General features: G+C 33.3%; 3 protein-coding genes across 7 annotated transcripts; 2 read left to right on the top strand and 1 right to left on the bottom strand.

The window, feature by feature from the left end:
- Positions 1-827: 827 nt before the first annotated feature.
- Positions 828-2,145, top strand: LOC145959760 (succinate dehydrogenase assembly factor 4, mitochondrial). The gene is made up of 3 exons (XM_083078915.1): positions 828-1,541; positions 1,630-1,728; positions 1,848-2,145. The coding sequence occupies exons 1-3, from the start codon at positions 1,490-1,492 to the stop codon at positions 2,015-2,017; spliced, it is 321 nt and encodes a 106-aa protein (XP_082935041.1). The 5' UTR covers positions 828-1,489; the 3' UTR covers positions 2,018-2,145.
- A 245-nt stretch (positions 2,146-2,390) lies between these two features.
- On the top strand, positions 2,391-4,635 carry LOC145959761 (uncharacterized). Its single transcript, XM_083078916.1, has 3 exons — positions 2,391-2,679; positions 2,857-2,970; positions 3,120-4,635. The coding sequence occupies exons 1-3, from the start codon at positions 2,622-2,624 to the stop codon at positions 3,257-3,259; spliced, it is 312 nt and encodes a 103-aa protein (XP_082935042.1). The 5' UTR covers positions 2,391-2,621; the 3' UTR covers positions 3,260-4,635.
- On the bottom strand, positions 3,884-17,161 carry Polybromo (protein polybromo). 5 transcript variants are annotated; one of them, XR_014435167.1, is made up of 27 exons: positions 16,089-16,201; positions 15,755-16,000; positions 15,515-15,643; positions 15,255-15,434; positions 14,462-14,906; positions 14,197-14,309; positions 13,988-14,086; positions 13,722-13,784; positions 13,493-13,645; positions 13,255-13,422; positions 13,013-13,176; positions 12,633-12,927; positions 10,730-10,935; positions 10,302-10,641; positions 9,623-10,207; positions 9,349-9,506; positions 9,061-9,233; positions 8,805-8,977; positions 8,569-8,640; positions 7,568-7,750; positions 7,130-7,252; positions 5,819-6,059; positions 5,594-5,744; positions 5,461-5,510; positions 5,228-5,345; positions 4,298-5,146; positions 3,884-4,108 (listed from the first exon to the last, which is right to left on the bottom strand). XR_014435167.1 is itself a non-coding variant. In XM_083078879.1 (27 exons), the coding sequence occupies exons 1-27, from the start codon at positions 17,016-17,018 to the stop codon at positions 4,930-4,932; spliced, it is 4,992 nt and encodes a 1,663-aa protein (XP_082935005.1). In that variant the 5' UTR covers positions 17,019-17,161; the 3' UTR covers positions 3,884-4,929. The 5 variants fall into 5 exon arrangements, 4 of the variants coding, with proteins under 4 accessions (XP_082935005.1, XP_082935004.1, XP_082935007.1 ...); XM_083078879.1 differs by adding an exon at positions 16,985-17,161 and having other exon boundaries at positions 3,884-5,146; XM_083078878.1 differs by having other exon boundaries at positions 3,884-5,146; positions 13,496-13,645.
- Positions 17,162-17,622: the final 461 nt, after the last annotated feature.

Here is a 17,622-nt window from a genome sequence, read left to right as displayed (position 1 = left end):
CTGCTGGCATACTGCTAGCATTTTGCTATCTGGGTATATAATATAATATGTATTGCATAAGTAAAAATATATCAATTTACATTTTTTCTTACACTTAGCTTTCTTATATAATGCTTTTTACATATATAATATCATTTATGTTATTTTATATATATAAGGATACCAGAAATATCATACCAGAAATTATCTACTTTTAAGGTTGATATTACATTTGTCGTATGACGAATTTTTCAAGTGTATTGATTGGCTATTGGACAAAAAATTTCTCGAGTCCATAGAAAGCAGCCAATTAATACGTTGAGAAAATATGTCGTACGACAAACGTAATACCGGCCTAAAAGCATATAAGGGCTGCGGTCAAGAAGACGCTGAGAATGCTTCGAAGCGTTTTGATTGTTTAATACGCTACTCTACCGTTTTTTAACGTAAGGGCCTGAGCAGAATGGCTGCCTTATAATTTTAAGACTATGTTTTATGCCTTAGGTCTTTGTCTTAGGTAACGCACAATACTGTGTGTTATGTCTCGAGTCTTATGTATACGCGAACGTTTGTAAGAAATAAACGTTCGCGTATACATAAGACTCGAGACATAACACACAGTATTGTGCGTTACCTAAGACAAAGACTTAAGGCATAAAACATAGTCTTAAAATTATAAGGCAGCCATTCTGTTCAGGCCCTAACCTTACGAAAAGTTATGTTAGTAAAATCTAGTGATAAATTTAGTAACATCGAGAAAAAAAAATATCGATATAACAATTAATCGAACATAAAAGCATCGGATAAATAATCGATTTCTTACTAAAAAAGCATCGATATTCAAATAATCGAGTGATATTTGCCCATCCCTAATGGCGACGGTCTTACAAAATCTTATCAAATCCAGTACGAAAAATCGTACCGTGTGCCGTCGGCTTAAGATACAGTCTCTTCTTGCCTCGTAGTCGTGACCGTTCTCCTTGGCAGTGTAATCGTAACTGCGCGTTCTCGGCATAGGTCTACCGGCGTTCGGACTTGTATTTATGGTTGCCGACCTTCGGCTTTGTGTAAACTCCAAGTGTATATTCCAAAGAATATACTTGTGTTCAATCCCAAGAATCTCCTTAGTTAATCTCCATTACCGCTTCCTCGATTCAAACCAATCCCTCGATCGGCTCGACCATCTCCTGATCACGTGATCTCGCCGTTAACCGCGATCTAAATCCGCCACTCTTACACTATATTATTTAGATAATAAAAGTTGTTTTATGTAAAAATAGTTTGCCACTTTAAATAAATAAATTTTTTAGGTTATGAGAGAGAAATAGCTGTCAGGACACGTGCGCACGAGTCGATATCCTTGAGACGAATTCAACCTGTATTTCGCAAAAATTTTCCCACATTTTATCTTGTGAAATCGATGAAGAGATAGAGACATATCAGTTGAATTGGATCTTGTATTTTCAAGGAAAAAAAATATAGAAAAAGAATTCACACGCGCGAGCAAAGAATGACGGGAATTATCTGTGCATCGATTTCAAGCTCGCGATTGCATTTAAAAGGTACAAACGAAAAGCATCAATCGTTTTTGTATCCATCGAAGTTAACGAACGATATTATTACACATATCTTTATATGATTTTTTTGAAGGGCTCGCACGTTTATTCTCATCCAAAAGCGTGGACGAGGTCGGCGAGAGCCCGAGATTACGTGAATTTCGAAAAAAATTGCGCGAATGCACCCCCATAGGTAAGATTATCGTACGTAGTTATATGTTAGTATAAAAATCATAAAATGCTCTCTTGAATGCCCAACATTTATTTATATATTAAGAACTAACTAAAGAGATCAAACTTTAAATATAACAGAAAAACTAGAGGAGTTGGAAGAAAACAAGCACCCTTATCAGGAGAAAGAACCTTTGAGACCGTTCCCGAACAATACAAATCCGGAAACAGGAGAAATCGGAGGTCCTCGCGGACCAGAACCGACTCGTTATGGCGATTGGGAGAGAAAGGGTCGCGTGACGGACTTTTAAACCCTCTGTCACCTTAGAAGAAAATTTAAATTATTTATTAATAGTTAGATACTACGTTAACGAATTAATTATCGATGTGTCGTAAAAAAAATCTATTTTATAGAATAAAAATTGTAAATATATAAATATGTAAATTTGTATTGCGAAATGCGAGATGTCTCTATCGCGATCGCTATCCAGTCGGTCATGCTAATTCGTCTAAATAAAGTTAGGATAATTTAGATGTCTAATTTATCAAAGTATATGAAATTCGTTGAAGCATGAAACACGATAACTTAATGCACATTTTTATCAAGCCTTATTTAAATTAATTAATCGTAAGAGACTATTTGATCATTTTTATTCTCGGTCAGTTCTTCCGAGCCATATTGACCTTTGATTTAACGGATAACAAAAACCATCACAGTATACATCTAGAAAATTAATATCTAACGTATCATTGACTCTTTAAAAGTAGGCCAAAATTTTATAGAAAAAATTTCACAGAAGTATACTGTATTTGCTTCGCATATCTTGGCGACAGTGTTTTATTAACAAAATTAAAATCATTTTAATGCTTTCGCGTTGGATATAATCGTGCGATTATTCGTAAAACGTTAATGCAATGATTCGCATAAATCGATCGAATCTACAGATAATAAATTGCAGGCGATTTGTCACAAGTATGAATCAAATTTGCTCTTTAGATTATTTTACATTTACTCTTTAGATTATTTTACATTTTTAATATAATTATATAAATATAATTTTTTAAATTTTATATCTTTTTCATTGTTTATCAAAAAAAATTCTTTTATACAGAAATATATAAAAATTAAATATTAATGTAATTCGGTTAGATACTTCATTATTAAAAATGAAGAAGGATTTAAGTGACGAGATCTCGGGAAATGTCCAAGAATTGCCGCGAATTAAGCAATTTCATGAAAAACTCAAATTGCAGCCAATACCAAGTATATATATTTAATAATTAATAAAATAATTAGTTTTCGCGCAAAGATATCAGCACAAGTTCTTTTTATAAAACGTAAGACCTTTTTTTATATAAAAATAATAATGTGTTCAGGTTTGTAACGTAGCTCTTTCTTGATTTAACATGTAGAAATAAAACAGCGGGAACGATTTATCGACTTGGTATTAGTGGAAACTGATCCCAGAACTGGAGAATTAATAACAAATAGCGAGAAGAATCCTATTAAATGGGGAGATTGGCAGCACGGTGGCAGAGTCAGCGATTTTTGAAATATACAACGATATATATTCGAAGGACTGGAAAAAGGAATTCTCTTATTATATGTATAATATGATCAATTTATCTTTACAATTACTTTATAGAAGATAAATTAGATTCAAATTTTTGGCAGTCAAGCAAATAAAGCAATATAAATTGTTTCTCGATGTAAGAGAATTTAAAATTGAAAACGTATGTTCTGCGCATATAAGAAAGTAAAACAAAGAAAATTTTATCAACATGGTAATAAATAACATTACACAAAAGTATTTTTTTGCTAGATTAAATAAGTTTACAAAAATCATTGTGAATTCGTTGGCAATGGTGTTCTATATTAGATACATTATTAATTTCAAATCATTTTCTCGTAAAAAGTCTCTGGCACTATAATTTAATTTATTTTTATTTAGAGAGAAGCGTAATTATGCTGATTATCGATATATTATGTGTACGAAAATATGATGCTTTTTCCCAAATATTAAGTATATACTTAAGAGAAACACATTTCGTACATTAAATTAATTAAATTTCTCGCTAGTAATGAATTAATGAGTAATAAATGTAAGATTCAGTAAATTTTATAGTCAAAGTTAAAAGTAATTTTTATGCTTTTGTTAGTAAAATGTATTCCAATGTCAATAGCAGCGAAGATTTATTTAGCCAAGACATATAATAAGTTTAGGACTTCAATATTAAGCCGTTCGTGTGTAGAAAAAGAGAGAGCATAGTTAATCCTACAAATATAATATCGTATCAAGAAACATATGTACAGAATACTGTAGTAAAAATCTCGTTTTCGTATTTGCCCCAGCATATACGTCTTGAAAATTCTCTTCCAATCGTATCGAGAAAAATTTTTCCTAAAAAATAATCTACTATGAGGTATTATATTGTTGCATACAAGATAAAGAGGAGATTCTGTTCTTTTTTTACTATTATACATAGATAATAGTAAGTAAATCATTTGATTAATTTCACTAAGTTCTTTCTCAATATTCTTCAAGAATATTAAAGCAATTAATACTAATAAAAGAGCGCGACACATATACCTCAATGTTTCGCAGAAATTATTGTAGTTTCTATGTACATATACAACTTCCCACACTATATAGGCATTTTCGCATGCGCGCGATGAAGTTTTCATTTCTTTTTGTATTTCTTGATACAAGAATATGTATTATTTGCGCTATACAGAAAGTATAAAATTTTGTTCGAAAAGTGAAAATGAAAATTAGCACAGACGTATTTATAATGATTGTTTTCTACATAGTATCTTTTGTTTTTTAATGTATGTACATACATCGTATATTTAAGCAATATACGGTTAAAAGTTCTTCGAGAACAAAAATTTTTAACGAAAATTAAATAGCTATAAACAAAAAAAAAATTATTGCTCTAATTATAAGAATTTCGAATTAAATATATAAAATATGTAAAGAGTTCTTGAGATTTCCAGGATATATATCTTTTTTGTCTAGTTTCAAATAAATTTACTTTATATATATATATATATAAAATTAAGAAAAATTAGATATTAATGTAGGACAAAAACAAATTTTCTAAATATAAATATTGTAATTCAAATGATTGAATATCGTCAGTCTTTCGTCTTGCGTCAACGGATCTGTATAGTGTAGGTTGCATTGCGCTTCAAAAATTATAAATCTTAACAATTTATAAACTATAAAGTTTTATTGATGGCTAACACATCCCGCATCATCATGTTTCTGAGTGTCCACAAGGCGTTCACTACATTTCCGTGATTGCCAACGCCATTACCTAACCATTCAGCGGGAAGTTTCGTCACATCTGGTATCTGCGTGTTATCTGGATTAGCGTTCATCTGCTTATCCCAATTTGATATGTAACGATTCTCCACGTTTAATCCCTCAATATACCTATATGTGAGTGAAAAATAAAAAATATTTTTTGATATAAAGGTATTATAAAATATATATTTAATGTCTTTTAAAGCTTACCTCAAATAAGCATCCGAATGTAATACACGACTCGGCCTCGGTGGTACTGCAACAAACATTGGTTCTGGTTGCTTAGCGGCAGGTAAGCTATTCGTCTGAGTCGCGGCCGCTGAAGTTTCTGCGAAACATTTTTTCTTTTTAAACTTCATTATTCATATTCGTATTCATATATTTCATATTCATATTCATATGTAATTTATCATATAATTTTATTGTAATATATGATATTTCACCTGTTTCCATTGGTGGTAATACCGTGGGTCCTTTCGAAGGCATGTAATTTCTGCAAGTGTACACGATTAACGTAGTTCACATAATATAACGTACCAAAATATGAAGAAAAAGGTAGAAATAATTTTTTTATACCTGCTTCTTTCGGAAGGTGGTATTATGCGGCCGTGCGATTTGAGGATGTGAACTTCCTTGACATGTCTCGCGAGTCTCTGTACACTTGGGAACGGCGGAACGGATTTCTTTGTTCGGCCACAACCGCGCCATTGGCATTGATATTCCACGTCTACAATATTCGCGTTAATAATTTAAATTTTCTATTCATAATTGTGGCCGCAATTGCAATCCCTCTCGACTCACCGCTAGGAGCGTTCACGAACGATGATTGTACATGACCGTTCTGTTCTGCGATGCAATGATCGATGCAATCAGTCATGTCCTCGAACTGCCAATCGCAATTGTCCCAACAACACTCGTACACTACGTCCTGCGTAGCATTCGTGCTTATCGTGGTGGTTCCCTTTAGCTGACCGCCATCCTCGTTCATCTTAATCGCTCGTTCCTCCCAGGCTTGCTTTTCCCCTGCCGGCAGCTTCCTCCACTGGAACGAGAATTGTTTTACATGTTTTACGCGTGACCAGTTCTATCACGTTGTTTGTGAGGATACAATCGGCAAAATCATTTTTTAATATTTTGAAAATGGTTCGACAAACTGTGTCAGATCACGGCTACTCTTTTCTATTCATAGAAATATAATACAGATAAAGTTTATACATCGAGAATAATGATTATTACAAATACAAATGATATAAGTCACACAATATATAGAATTTATGTATATATACACTAATGTACAGGGTGGCGCACGTAAAGTGTTACAAATTTATATCTCGGAAACGAAGCAATTTAGAGAAAAATGTTTCAGACAAAAGTTGTATGGTTTCAAGGGGGACATAAGATGGCCATTAGTTTGACCTTGAAGAGTCACCTGAAGGTCACCTCCAACTTTTTAAATGGGACACCCTATATGCTTTCGCATATTCTTGTAACTCATCTCGAGAGCTTTCCAAAACACTATAATTAAGTTAGTTTTCATTAAGTACTTTCCGAGTTATGAGGCTTGAAATCATTTCTTAATTTTACATAAACCGTAAAATATCTTGTAAAATATTCATTTTTCGATTATCTTACCTTAATACTTTTATGTAAAAAATAATGAGAGGAATCAATTGGTATAAAGAAAACACATAATTGTTTCGAAAAAAAAAAAATGTTATTGTTAATTGCAAATTACATTTTTTCTTTCGAAACAATTATGTGTTTTCTTTATACCAATTTCTTATTATGCATTTTATTATACACAAGACAGCTATATTTATATGAATAGAGTAGTAATGTAATCTCATTTTGGATAAAGGACCAAGTATGCTGAATAATGTTTAATAAGCAACACGTATACAAAGCGAAAAAAATTTTTTACACAATCAATCATAGAATTCTTACAATTTCTTTTCGTTTTATTAAGCAAGTTTTTACACAAATTTGACGCCCAAATCGAAGACATATGATTGTATGTAAAGAATGTAGAAAATTTATTCCGCATACATTCCTTCATCAAAGATCCACTTATAATAAACAGTAAAAAATCAAGAGTAAAAAAGAAATAAATACCTCGTTGCCAACAATTCTGCTAATCTCTCCAAAGGATGATTCAGGATTGTTTTGTGTAATCTGCGTTCGCATTTTACTCGAATATAAAATATAGCCCGTAACTAATTTCTTACCCGCTGTTTTCTAAACAGAAGAAGAAACACAAATTATAATGCTACCGTTGTCGTGTATGTGTGTATATACCGTGTGTATGTGTGAACAAACATATTGTCTTTAATATCTTTCTCTTTAGAGTAGTCACATCAAATTGTCGATCTAGTGTCAAGGCAAGTGATATTTCAAACGGTGCAAAAAAAATGAAAGGAGAGGTATGTATATGCTGGCATATTTCTTTAAATAAAAAGAAAGTGAAATAAATAAATAGAATGACGTGTGACGATAGTTGATAAAAGTGAGAGAAAAAAAAGAAAAAAAATAAGTGGTCACGGTAAAGCCTACCTTCTTAGTCGACACAGGTGTTTGAGTATTGGAGAGCACCGGTTGAGCTTCCGTAGATCCAACGGATGGTGGACCACCAGCATCCATGCTGTCTTCCCCAACTCCTACTCCCACTCCCACTCCTAATCCTACCCCCATGCTTAGTACATCGGGTTCCAGCTTCGGTAACAATGGTGACGCTTCCTACACCATTTAGGCTTATGTTACCTTCGTTTTTCATCCGTTATTACCGATTGCAAGATACATTTTCGTGACTTTATTTTTTCTTCAAAGATAGAAGTTAATTTATAATAAAAGTAACGTCTTCCTTTCTCGCGGTCATCTCCAAGAAAAGCTATCACGTGATGTTCTCCCAGTCTTAATAATTTTTCTTATACTCTGTAATATCTAATTTTTAATTATCGAATATGTGAATCAATATTCATTTTCGAATTCAATACCGATATACATATATCGCATATATGCATATGTAGATACATTCGAGTTTTTTTTGTATATAAACAGATTAGTCGATATATATATAATCTAAAGCGAATTCTTCATTCTTACATTAGTTGGGTTAGAATGACATGGAAGCAAAATCTTTCGGTGGTGCTTTATGCTTTTCGTAACATATTAGCGATATATAAAACCCAACAGGTGCTCTGATTCAATTGTCGAATACATAAAATCGCTTGATCACACAAACACTAACACATAGTTGCACATATAAACGAAACAAAAGGAAAAATGAATATGCCGGCATAGATCGAAAATGCATGCGTGTAAATGCATTCTTGTTGCTGTAACAAAATATTCGTATCACACGCAACCAATTGACAAATCAAAGGAAAAGACATGTAATATGTTCCTCCCTTTTTTTCTTGTATATAATAATAAAATATTAGCAAAATTAAATACTTTAATTAGTTTGCGTGTGATCTTGAAGGAACGTGCGGCTGCATATATATTGTTCGATATTGAAAATAAGAGATATAAGATTTCTGGATTATAGCAATTACCATTTCAAACTGTGCCGAGCTGGGCGTGACGGACTTGACTTGATTTTGCGTCTGAGCCACATCGCTCGAAACCTATAACACACACAGAACATGCAAAGCGATAAGTTCATTTCAGTTAGTTGCATAGAATAAATTGATAGAATGTATCCTACTAATTTTGCTATAGAACCGAATAGAAATATTTATGCATATTTGTTAGTTAAGATATATATAAATCTAATTCTCTTATAGCATACTTTGGCAGGATTGATAGGCCTCCGGAAAAAGTAGTTTTCATCCTCGGTCACCGCTGATTGATGATTAAATTTCTTTAAACCTTCCTGACTGAGCTTTCTCATCAAGCTTTTGCTTTCGTCATATAATGATTCGCAGATATATACATCGTCCTCTGGAATTTCCGTCGGTCTACCTGTATAAGCGTGATAACATATATAGTAACCTCATTTCTCCTATGAATTTCGTTCGTGAACATCAAATAGTGGATGTACTCACTACATATGTACTCTCCGTAATCGAGGACGGCACATTTGCCAACAATAGCTACAATAGGATGGGTGCCGTCTACAGTGGATAGAAACAATTCTTGCTTATAAAATAATTTCGTAGGTGTATGTGGCACTTCTGTAGGCATTAATAACCATGGACCTTTGAAATAGCACTTCCCACTAAAAACACAACACCATAAAAATAGATAAGGATAAAGATTGAAACTATTTTTATTAAAGAATGATGAAAATATATCGTAAGAAGCATATTTGTGAGCGTGAATTGATTACTTACTCTTTAGTTGACCATATAGCATCAACTTGTGCTATTTGTTGCCTGCCTCCATCTGTCGCTACGTAAACGAAGTCGCCCGTTTTCACAGATCCCGCGCACGTATTGTACTGCTCGTAGTATGTATTTTCGGTATCTTCCGCATTATATAATATCACATTCTAAACACAAAATATATTAAAATGTATTAAAGAGCAGAATTAAAATAATTATGCCAGTAAATGAATAATCGATATATCAGAAACAAATGAGAAAGATACATGGAATTGTTACTCACAGGTTTCTCCTTTTCCATTAACTTTTCTCCCTCTTCCAATTCAGCAATTTCTTCCTTGTGCTTCTCCAATCGTTCCTTGTACACAGAGATTACTCGTTTTGGTTCCAAGGGTTTCTCTCTAGGAATTAATTTTAAATGATCTGGATCAAAATTCCAGACCTTGATTTTCTTGAAAGCTCTGGCCTTTGTGGAGTAACGCGATTCGCATACATAAACGTCTTTCTCCAGGAAACCTTCTGGTTGCATTCGAAAGTAATCCTTTACGCTCAAAACGCAACATCTGCCTGCTACTTTAGCTAAAGGTACAGCCACATGAGCGTCACTTTTAAATAATTCTTTGTCCAAGAATTTTCGCGATGCTACATGATACGTTTCGCTCGGTCTATAAAAGAGATTTCCATATAACATTTGTTGACCCTCCGCATTGGTCCAAAGCCTTTCTATCAGAACCACGCTATATTCCATGCCTCTTTCAGAAGGCTCAACATATGCAAAGTCACCAGCCCTGTATACCTCTTGATTGAAACTCATAGAGCCTCCATTATCGCTATTGTTTGTATCCGTATTTGTATTCGTCTCAGAGTCCTATAATGACAAATATTTTAAGTCACAATTCAATTAATAATATCTTTTCAAACAATAATTTATGTCTTGTATAAAGCAAGAAGGTTTAATTTACTTTTGTCTCATTTCCATCACAGCTCTCATCTTCATTAGGTAAATTTAATTCCTGTTGTTGCTTCACTCTCTTGAGTTCTGCTACTTGAGAAGACAGATCAAGGAGTGTGTAATTTAACGCCGGTGAATGTAACAGATCTCCTGAACGGGTTGCTTCGTCACGAGTACGTAGAAAGAATGCCTGAAGCTCGACACTATCCTCGAACGGTTGCGAGTCCGTTCGCGACAATCTTCGTGCTCTCTCCAGGCATGTAAAAACATCTTCTTGGAATCGATCTAATCTCTTGTAAACCCCTCGATCCAATCTTCTCTTAATCAGATCTAACGATAGCCCTCGTATCCTATTGTTTTTTTTATATATGAAGACACTTGTTAAAAAAATTAAATAAATTGTTTTAATATAAAAAAAAATGCAACGTGCATTCGTACTTTTTTCCATCAACGATATCATGCTCTGGAAGTTCTGCCATAGAATCAGAGTAACACCTTCCCTCCTCATCCTGATGATTATAAAGCGCGGTGAATATGGTCGCTAATATCTCTTGAACGGCAGCAGACACATCAGGTACACTTTCTTCGTCCTCGCTCAGTTGTAGTTTACTTTGCAACACTAATCTTTGAAGTATTAAAGCGTCCTAAAATATATTGGTTATATTGTCAATTTACGGCAATAATAAAAATCGCGCCTTTCTCTATCTTCGATAGAGATTTTGACAAGCGCGGTATGAAAAACACATGTAAATAATATTTTGTTATTTACTTCCGTTTCATTCTTCTTATATCTCTTTCGTATGTGTTTGTCTAACTCTTTGTCTCTCAATAAGCGTATGAAACATGGTCGAACTTTTAATGGATTTTGTGCTGTGTTTAATGCATTCTGCTTGTTTTGTATGAACATTTTTTCAGATTCTGAACACGTATGTGTGATAAAAGAGCCCCTCGTAGAAAGAAAGCTCGGAATTATGATAAAACTTGTCTACATCGGATAAATCGCAATAAAAATGACTTAATTGCTCTACTAAGGTTAAAACGTGCAAATATCATAGAGATAAATATATATACACATTATTGATAATTTTTTTTTAACTTATATAATGTCACGAGCCACATATTTCACGAGCGTGCACGAGGCATTTTCCGGCGAAAATCTCGACGGGTTTTGGAGCAAGGGACCGAGGAGGAGAAGCCTCGTGTAACTTCCAAAAGTTCCGACCGTGTAAACAGATTGGGCCATGAATGGGCTTGCCATATTTGACCGCGAAATTTCAAGTTTCTCTATTCCACATATCGATTCGAGAAGATATTTCAGTTATATGCAGAGAATTTCATTTTGAAATTTGATTGTATTTCTTGAAATTAAATTTTAAATTGATTTTCATTCAATCTGCCAAGTTAATATTGATGATAAATATATTATCATTCTTTTATCTTTTCTATTTTAATAGGAATTATAATTATAGATGTTATTATAATAAAAGAAAATTATTTTGTAGATAAATTTAGAAATAATTTCTATATAAATTAAATATTTATAAGAGATGTGGACTCTAAATGTCCTTTACATGATGTATTTTTCTATAATATTTGAAAAATATTCAATATCAAAAGTTATAGTTGTTTTAATTGAAATGTATGTTACTAAAAAAATGAGACATGCTTCTACTTTTTACATAGATAATGAAGAATCTTCTTAAAACACTCATTGTACATTAACATTTACTTCTATAAAGATTCAAACAATCTAGACTTTGCAATTGAAAATTAATAAAAGATGAAGCAATTGGATGTTGTCAATCCTTTTCATAATTGTAATTTCAAGCTACTTAGTTTTTTTTCATTAAAATCTTGAGGTACTTGTATTATTTTAGTAACATTAGTAACTTCAATTATCTTTACATGTAAATTTTTAATATACTCTTAATATAGAACATTCTGCATTATTTCTATGCAGTATTTTTTTAATAACAGATTTATCAATTTATATTAATATTTTCTTAATAAAAATATCTCCATCATTAGTGGTATATTATTAATTTTTTGAATTACAATGAATAAAGAACAAAAGTTTTACAAACTATGTTTTAAAAACTAATTACATGCTATAATTGGATTACACTATTACATTTTTAAAATAATTTTAAATGATTTAACAAAATTTTTAAAGCTTAATTATCAATATTCTTGGTATTAAAGATATAAAAATTTATAATAAATGACTATTTCATTGAAAAATCAATTTGTAATTTGATCAAAGAATCTGTGATTAAAAAAAAATCACGACAAATGGAAATGTATAAATGCTTACAAAATAAAAACTTTTAACTATACAAACCTTGTATATTTGCGAGTCCGGCTCATTATACTTGCACGCATTGTCGAACATTAATATAAAATCAGATACTAGCTCATCCAAATTTTCATATCCGTTATTCTTTAAAATTGAAGCTATTTTCTCCATGTGTATAGGCTGCTTAATCACTTCATAATAATCTGGATATTCATTTTTATTTGGTAATTTCATGAAAATTAAAGATAATTGTCTTCCTTTTGCATCATGGTAGTCTTTTATCGTATCGTATAGAGTTCGTAATTTTTGTAAATGAAGCGGTACTATTTTTTTCGGTCTCCTAAATATAAATAGAAAAAATAAAATGTAGAGAAAAGAAAAAGTGAATGAACATCTTCTTCACTTTTTTACATAACCTGACATACCCGACATTTCTAGTTGGAGTTGATGCGGTAGATTTGGATTTAGATGTATCTGGCAAAGGTCCTAATTCCTTTATCTTATCCATCAAAACTCTCTCTAATGTATTAGCATCTTCATATATCAATGAACCTTCTTCATTATATTGACGGCAATTATTAAACATCAACTAAAACAATGGAAACATATCCAGTGTGAAATATTTATCATCGGACGCTCAAAATTGATCAAATTACGATGATAGTACCTTAAAATCCTGTATTAATTCGTTTTCGCTTTGATATTTCTCTGCTTTAATATTAGCTTCAATTGCTAGCATGTCTATGGGTTCAACTATTACTTGATAATAATCTGGATATAATTTTTTAGAAGGCTTCTCCATAAACATTAACATAGGTTGCCGACCGTCCTCGCACTGTAAAACATTACAGCATGTTACATGTTAACTGATTATGTCGATTACGATGTATTTTGGAATTACTTACAACGTATTCTATGACACACTTGACTAATGTGTACAATCTTTTCTTCAACGGTATATTGTCTTTGTATTTTCCTCGCGTCAATAAATTTGAAGCGCGTTTAATTAATTTAGGTTGATAGGAGCTATTCTCAGATTCGCTATCGGAATCGGAATCCTATGGAAAATTAAGTATATTTATATTTTTCAAAAAAATATATAGAGACATTTTGCTTAATGTCACAATATATTACCTGATCAAATTCTAGAAGCTCTTGTACTTTCTCCTGCATTATTTTTTGCAGTTTAACAGCGCACTGGAATAAAAAAGATATATGTATAATTGTATCAATTATTATAAACATTAATATTTCTCAATACAATGTAAAATTATTTAAAAAAAGATTACTCACGTGTGTACACTATATTTTTATATAATAAAATTAATATTTTAATTATATGTATATATAATAAAAAATAATCATAAATTAAAGTAAACTGTTAATTATAATTGTATTACCTTATATAGTCGAGAAGTATGTATATTATATTTCTTAGCATTTTCAAACATGATATTCATATCTCCAGCTACTTCACTAACAGTACCATATTCTCCTTTCTGAAAAACATTATTTAATATAAAAACATAGTAAAAATATTTTACTGAAACATTATGCTTTTATGTAAAAACTATTCCATATTATTATTATATTTTAGAATAATACATACCTTTATTTTTGTACGTATTTGTAATAAAGATATAGGATTTTTAATCATCTTATAGTAATCAGGATATAATCTCTTTGATGGAAGCTTCCAAAAATATTCGCTCATTCTTACACCTACAAATATAATATACACATATATAGTGTATCATAAAAATAATACTTGTCTAATACTACTAATTTTTCTGTAATATTTGTAATATTGTTATTACAAGTATAATAAGTAAGTTTTCTATTTGTTTCAACAAGATCAAATATTATTATTATACCTTGATTATTAGGAGCTGTCCGAATGGTTTGAAATAGTTGCCATTGTGGATTATCAGCTTCTTCAGTCTCAGCGGGTTCTTCCTCCTCGTCATCACTTTCGTCATCTTCATCGAGTAACGACGCAGTTTGCGCTATTAACGATTGCGCCATAGTACGACTGCCTCTTTTGCTTCTCGTCGATGGAGCAGTTGTGGCAATTTTAGGGGTGTTACTACCTAATCCGCCATCTTGCCTCCTCGCGGCTGCAGTAATTATTTTCTTCAAGAGTTTGGCATCTTTATAAATTTGTGAACCAGGCTCATTAAATTGACAGGCATTGCGGCACATAAGCATTAAATCTTTCTCCATATCGCCGATTGAACTATATGCACCTTCCTGAATCTTTCTAGCAATAGTTTTCAAATCAATAGGTGTCTCAATAACATCGTAATATTCAGGATAAAGCTGCAATATTAGACACACTTCATTAATAAATATGATTTCATTAATAAATATGATAAGTAAATCTAGATTCATATACATATACAGTACCAGCCAAAAATATATCACCTTTATGTTTCTTGAGAATAACTTATCTCAAAGTGAATAACTTAATTCAAAGTGTATATATTTCTATCCAGTCATATGTTTTAGTAGTAGGTATATAGATTACTGAATAATAGACTTTTAATTCAATAATGGACATAGCAACTTAAGAAATATTAATTAAATATATACACTTTGAATTAAATTATCCTCAAAAAGATGATATATTTTTGACCGATACTGTAATTTCAAAAGCACACTACAAACCTTTTTAGATGGTTTGAGTTGAAACATTATATGAAGAGGTCTATTATTGTCAGTAGGATCGGTCGCCGTCATAACTGCTGCAAATAAATCTTCAAAGAGCTGCATAGTTTCTTCATCAAGATTTGCAGAACTTTCAGAAGTATCTTCAGCATCATCTTGTCTTGTTGCTGCTCTACGAGCCTTAAATGTGCATTAATGTATTAATATGTGTTGATATATATCTGACAAAATAAAAGATTTTAGCAAATTGCTAAACTTACCAGTCTCCCGACTTTTAAGATAAGTTTTCCTTTAGGTTCTAGATCTTCGTATTCTTCTGTGATACGATTTTTAGTATTTATACATAATTCCCACAATTCAGTTGCATCTTTATATTCGGGAGATGTACGCTACAAAAATTATACATATATTTCAATTGTAGTGAAATAAATATGGTAACAAACATCTTATATATGCACAATATCACAATCTTTGCACAGATTACATAATATATATCTTACCATGTAAAAAGCTTTTGCATTGTTCACCATAAGCTGAATATCGGCGGCAAGATCATCCATGTCACGATATTCGTCGGTTTTCAGCTTCTGTTGCACTTTCAAAAGATCAATAGGATTGGAAACAACTTCGTAATATCCTGGTTCTTGTCTGCGCTTAGGCACACGTATAAACGCGTCGCACAACAAGGATCCATCCTCCTTCTTCTGATTACGAAGTACATCGTACAATTGTTGGCACAAGTCACTCTACACCAAAGAAACAGCATAAATAATAAGCATAAACATAAGAGACATCGCGAATGTCGAGACACATGTTACAAGCACCCACACTCACAGGATCTAATTTTTTCCTCCTCTTCGTTGGTTCAGGTGGAATATCGTCGCCGTCGTCCTCGGTACCGCGACTCGCTACCGACGATGTTCTACGACGTTTGTTCATCCTGGCGTCTTAAAAAATTACACAAGATACAAATGAATAGGAATCCTTCTAGCGACAAATCTACAACAGAGATCCATTACACACAATCCGATCCAACGCTCGACGTGTAAAACGGAACGCGAAAAACGGGCTACTTTGCGGAGCGAGACTATCGCAATTTTGTAAACAAATGTACGTATGCGCATACATATACAACCGCGTACGTGTGTGCGCGTATGTGCATAAAAAGGGTTCTTGAACTAAACACGAAGCTCTTATTCGTCGAACCGTCGTTGCGCCGTTATTATCGGAGATATCGCACCGAGAGCCGAGAGTGTCCGGAGGGAGACTCTCTCCCGAGGACGAGGAGCGAGGAGCGCGCGCGGGCAGGCTTAGGCTTACGGGCCGAGCCGAGACACGTTCCGCGACGCGGCCCGACGTGCGTCAACGTCTCGCGCGAATTCCTCGTACGTATGCGAGGGGGAGGGCAATACCGAGAGACACACCGCGACTCTCTCTCCCGTGGCAGCTAAAAAAGTCTCGCCGCCATGACAAGTCGCCACTGTGCTTCGAAATGCGGCACATGCATCGTGCACCGTGTCCTGAACGCGCGCCGGCCAGACGCTCTCATCGATCAACGCGCCGTCCCGGATGCGTGCGATGCCGTCCGGACGCCTCGATGCTCTTCTCCAAATAGCTACATCCGCGAGCCTCGTCGACGACGACGATCGCCCGCCTTGCGGGGTGAATCCCGGCCGACAAGGACGTCCACGATTTTTCTTCTCCCCCTTTACCACCTGTCGCCTGCTCACCTGTCCTCGCGCTCTCACGTAGGGAAGTTCTCATTTAATGCGCAAACATATGCGGGTCCCTTCGGAAACGCGAGAGCTACAAGCGCGTTACTGCGCTTTTACGTCCGCTGCGTTCCAGGTGGACGATGCACGTCTCGACCGACGCCATGTTTGTCGAACCGGCTCCGGTATTGAAAACCGTGTGTCGATACGTGATCTCTCTTCTCTCTTTCTCCACTCGAGAGGCAAACGCTCAGTGTCTTCATCGATCCGAGAGGAATTTGGAGATGCGAGATTTCTACAAATCTTGCATCATTAGCTATATTTAAATTAATATTTATATTAATATTGCGAGGGTGATAATTTAGGATAAGATACCTTCGGCATAGTAGATAATTACATAACGTACTGGTGATAAAACAGAACTGATAGAAATTATTTTGAGATTATATAAAAAGAAATAGAGAGTAAAGACTACTTTGCGCTTTGATTTTTTCAAAACCCTTGCAACAAAATATGTTGTCCGTGTAATTTCTATGATCGTTATATGAAATAAAAAAATACATATATATATACATATACCTATATACTTAAATTAGTCGCATTTATACTCACTTATACAAAAATTAACAACACAGATAATTCTCAATGATTTATTG

The sequence above is a fragment of the Camponotus vicinus genome, unplaced genomic scaffold (genome assembly GCF_025532165.1).
Source record: "Camponotus vicinus isolate PSW18456_S1 unplaced genomic scaffold, iyCamVici1.0 SCAF_1, whole genome shotgun sequence".
Lineage (NCBI taxonomy): Eukaryota > Metazoa > Arthropoda > Insecta > Hymenoptera > Formicidae > Camponotus > Camponotus vicinus.
The sequence above is the reverse complement of the archived record's forward strand: the minus strand, read 5'-3'. Positions and strand labels throughout refer to the sequence as shown.

Coding starts and splice junctions, on each gene's coding strand:
- LOC145959761 (XM_083078916.1), top strand. CDS start 2,622: ATGATTCGCATAAATCGATCGAATCTACAGATAATAAATTGCAGGCGA. Junction 2,680..2,856: donor TTGCAGGCGATTTGTCACAA/GTATGAATCAAA, acceptor TAATTCGGTTAG/ATACTTCATTATTAAAAATG. Junction 2,971..3,119: donor CAAATTGCAGCCAATACCAA/GTATATATATTT, acceptor TTTAACATGTAG/AAATAAAACAGCGGGAACGA.
- Polybromo (XM_083078879.1), bottom strand. CDS start 17,018: ATGAGAACTTCCCTACGTGAGAGCGCGAGGACAG. Junction 13,177..13,254: donor AATTAATACAGGATTTTAAG/GTACTATCATCG, acceptor CCATTGTTTTAG/TTGATGTTTAATAATTGCCG. Junction 9,234..9,348: donor GCTATATGGTCAACTAAAGA/GTAAGTAATCAA, acceptor TTGTGTTTTTAG/TGGGAAGTGCTATTTCAAAG.
- LOC145959760 (XM_083078915.1), top strand. CDS start 1,490: ATGACGGGAATTATCTGTGCATCGATTTCAAGCTCGCGATTGCATTTA. Junction 1,542..1,629: donor CTCGCGATTGCATTTAAAAG/GTACAAACGAAA, acceptor ATTTTTTTGAAG/GGCTCGCACGTTTATTCTCA. Junction 1,729..1,847: donor GCGCGAATGCACCCCCATAG/GTAAGATTATCG, acceptor TAAATATAACAG/AAAAACTAGAGGAGTTGGAA.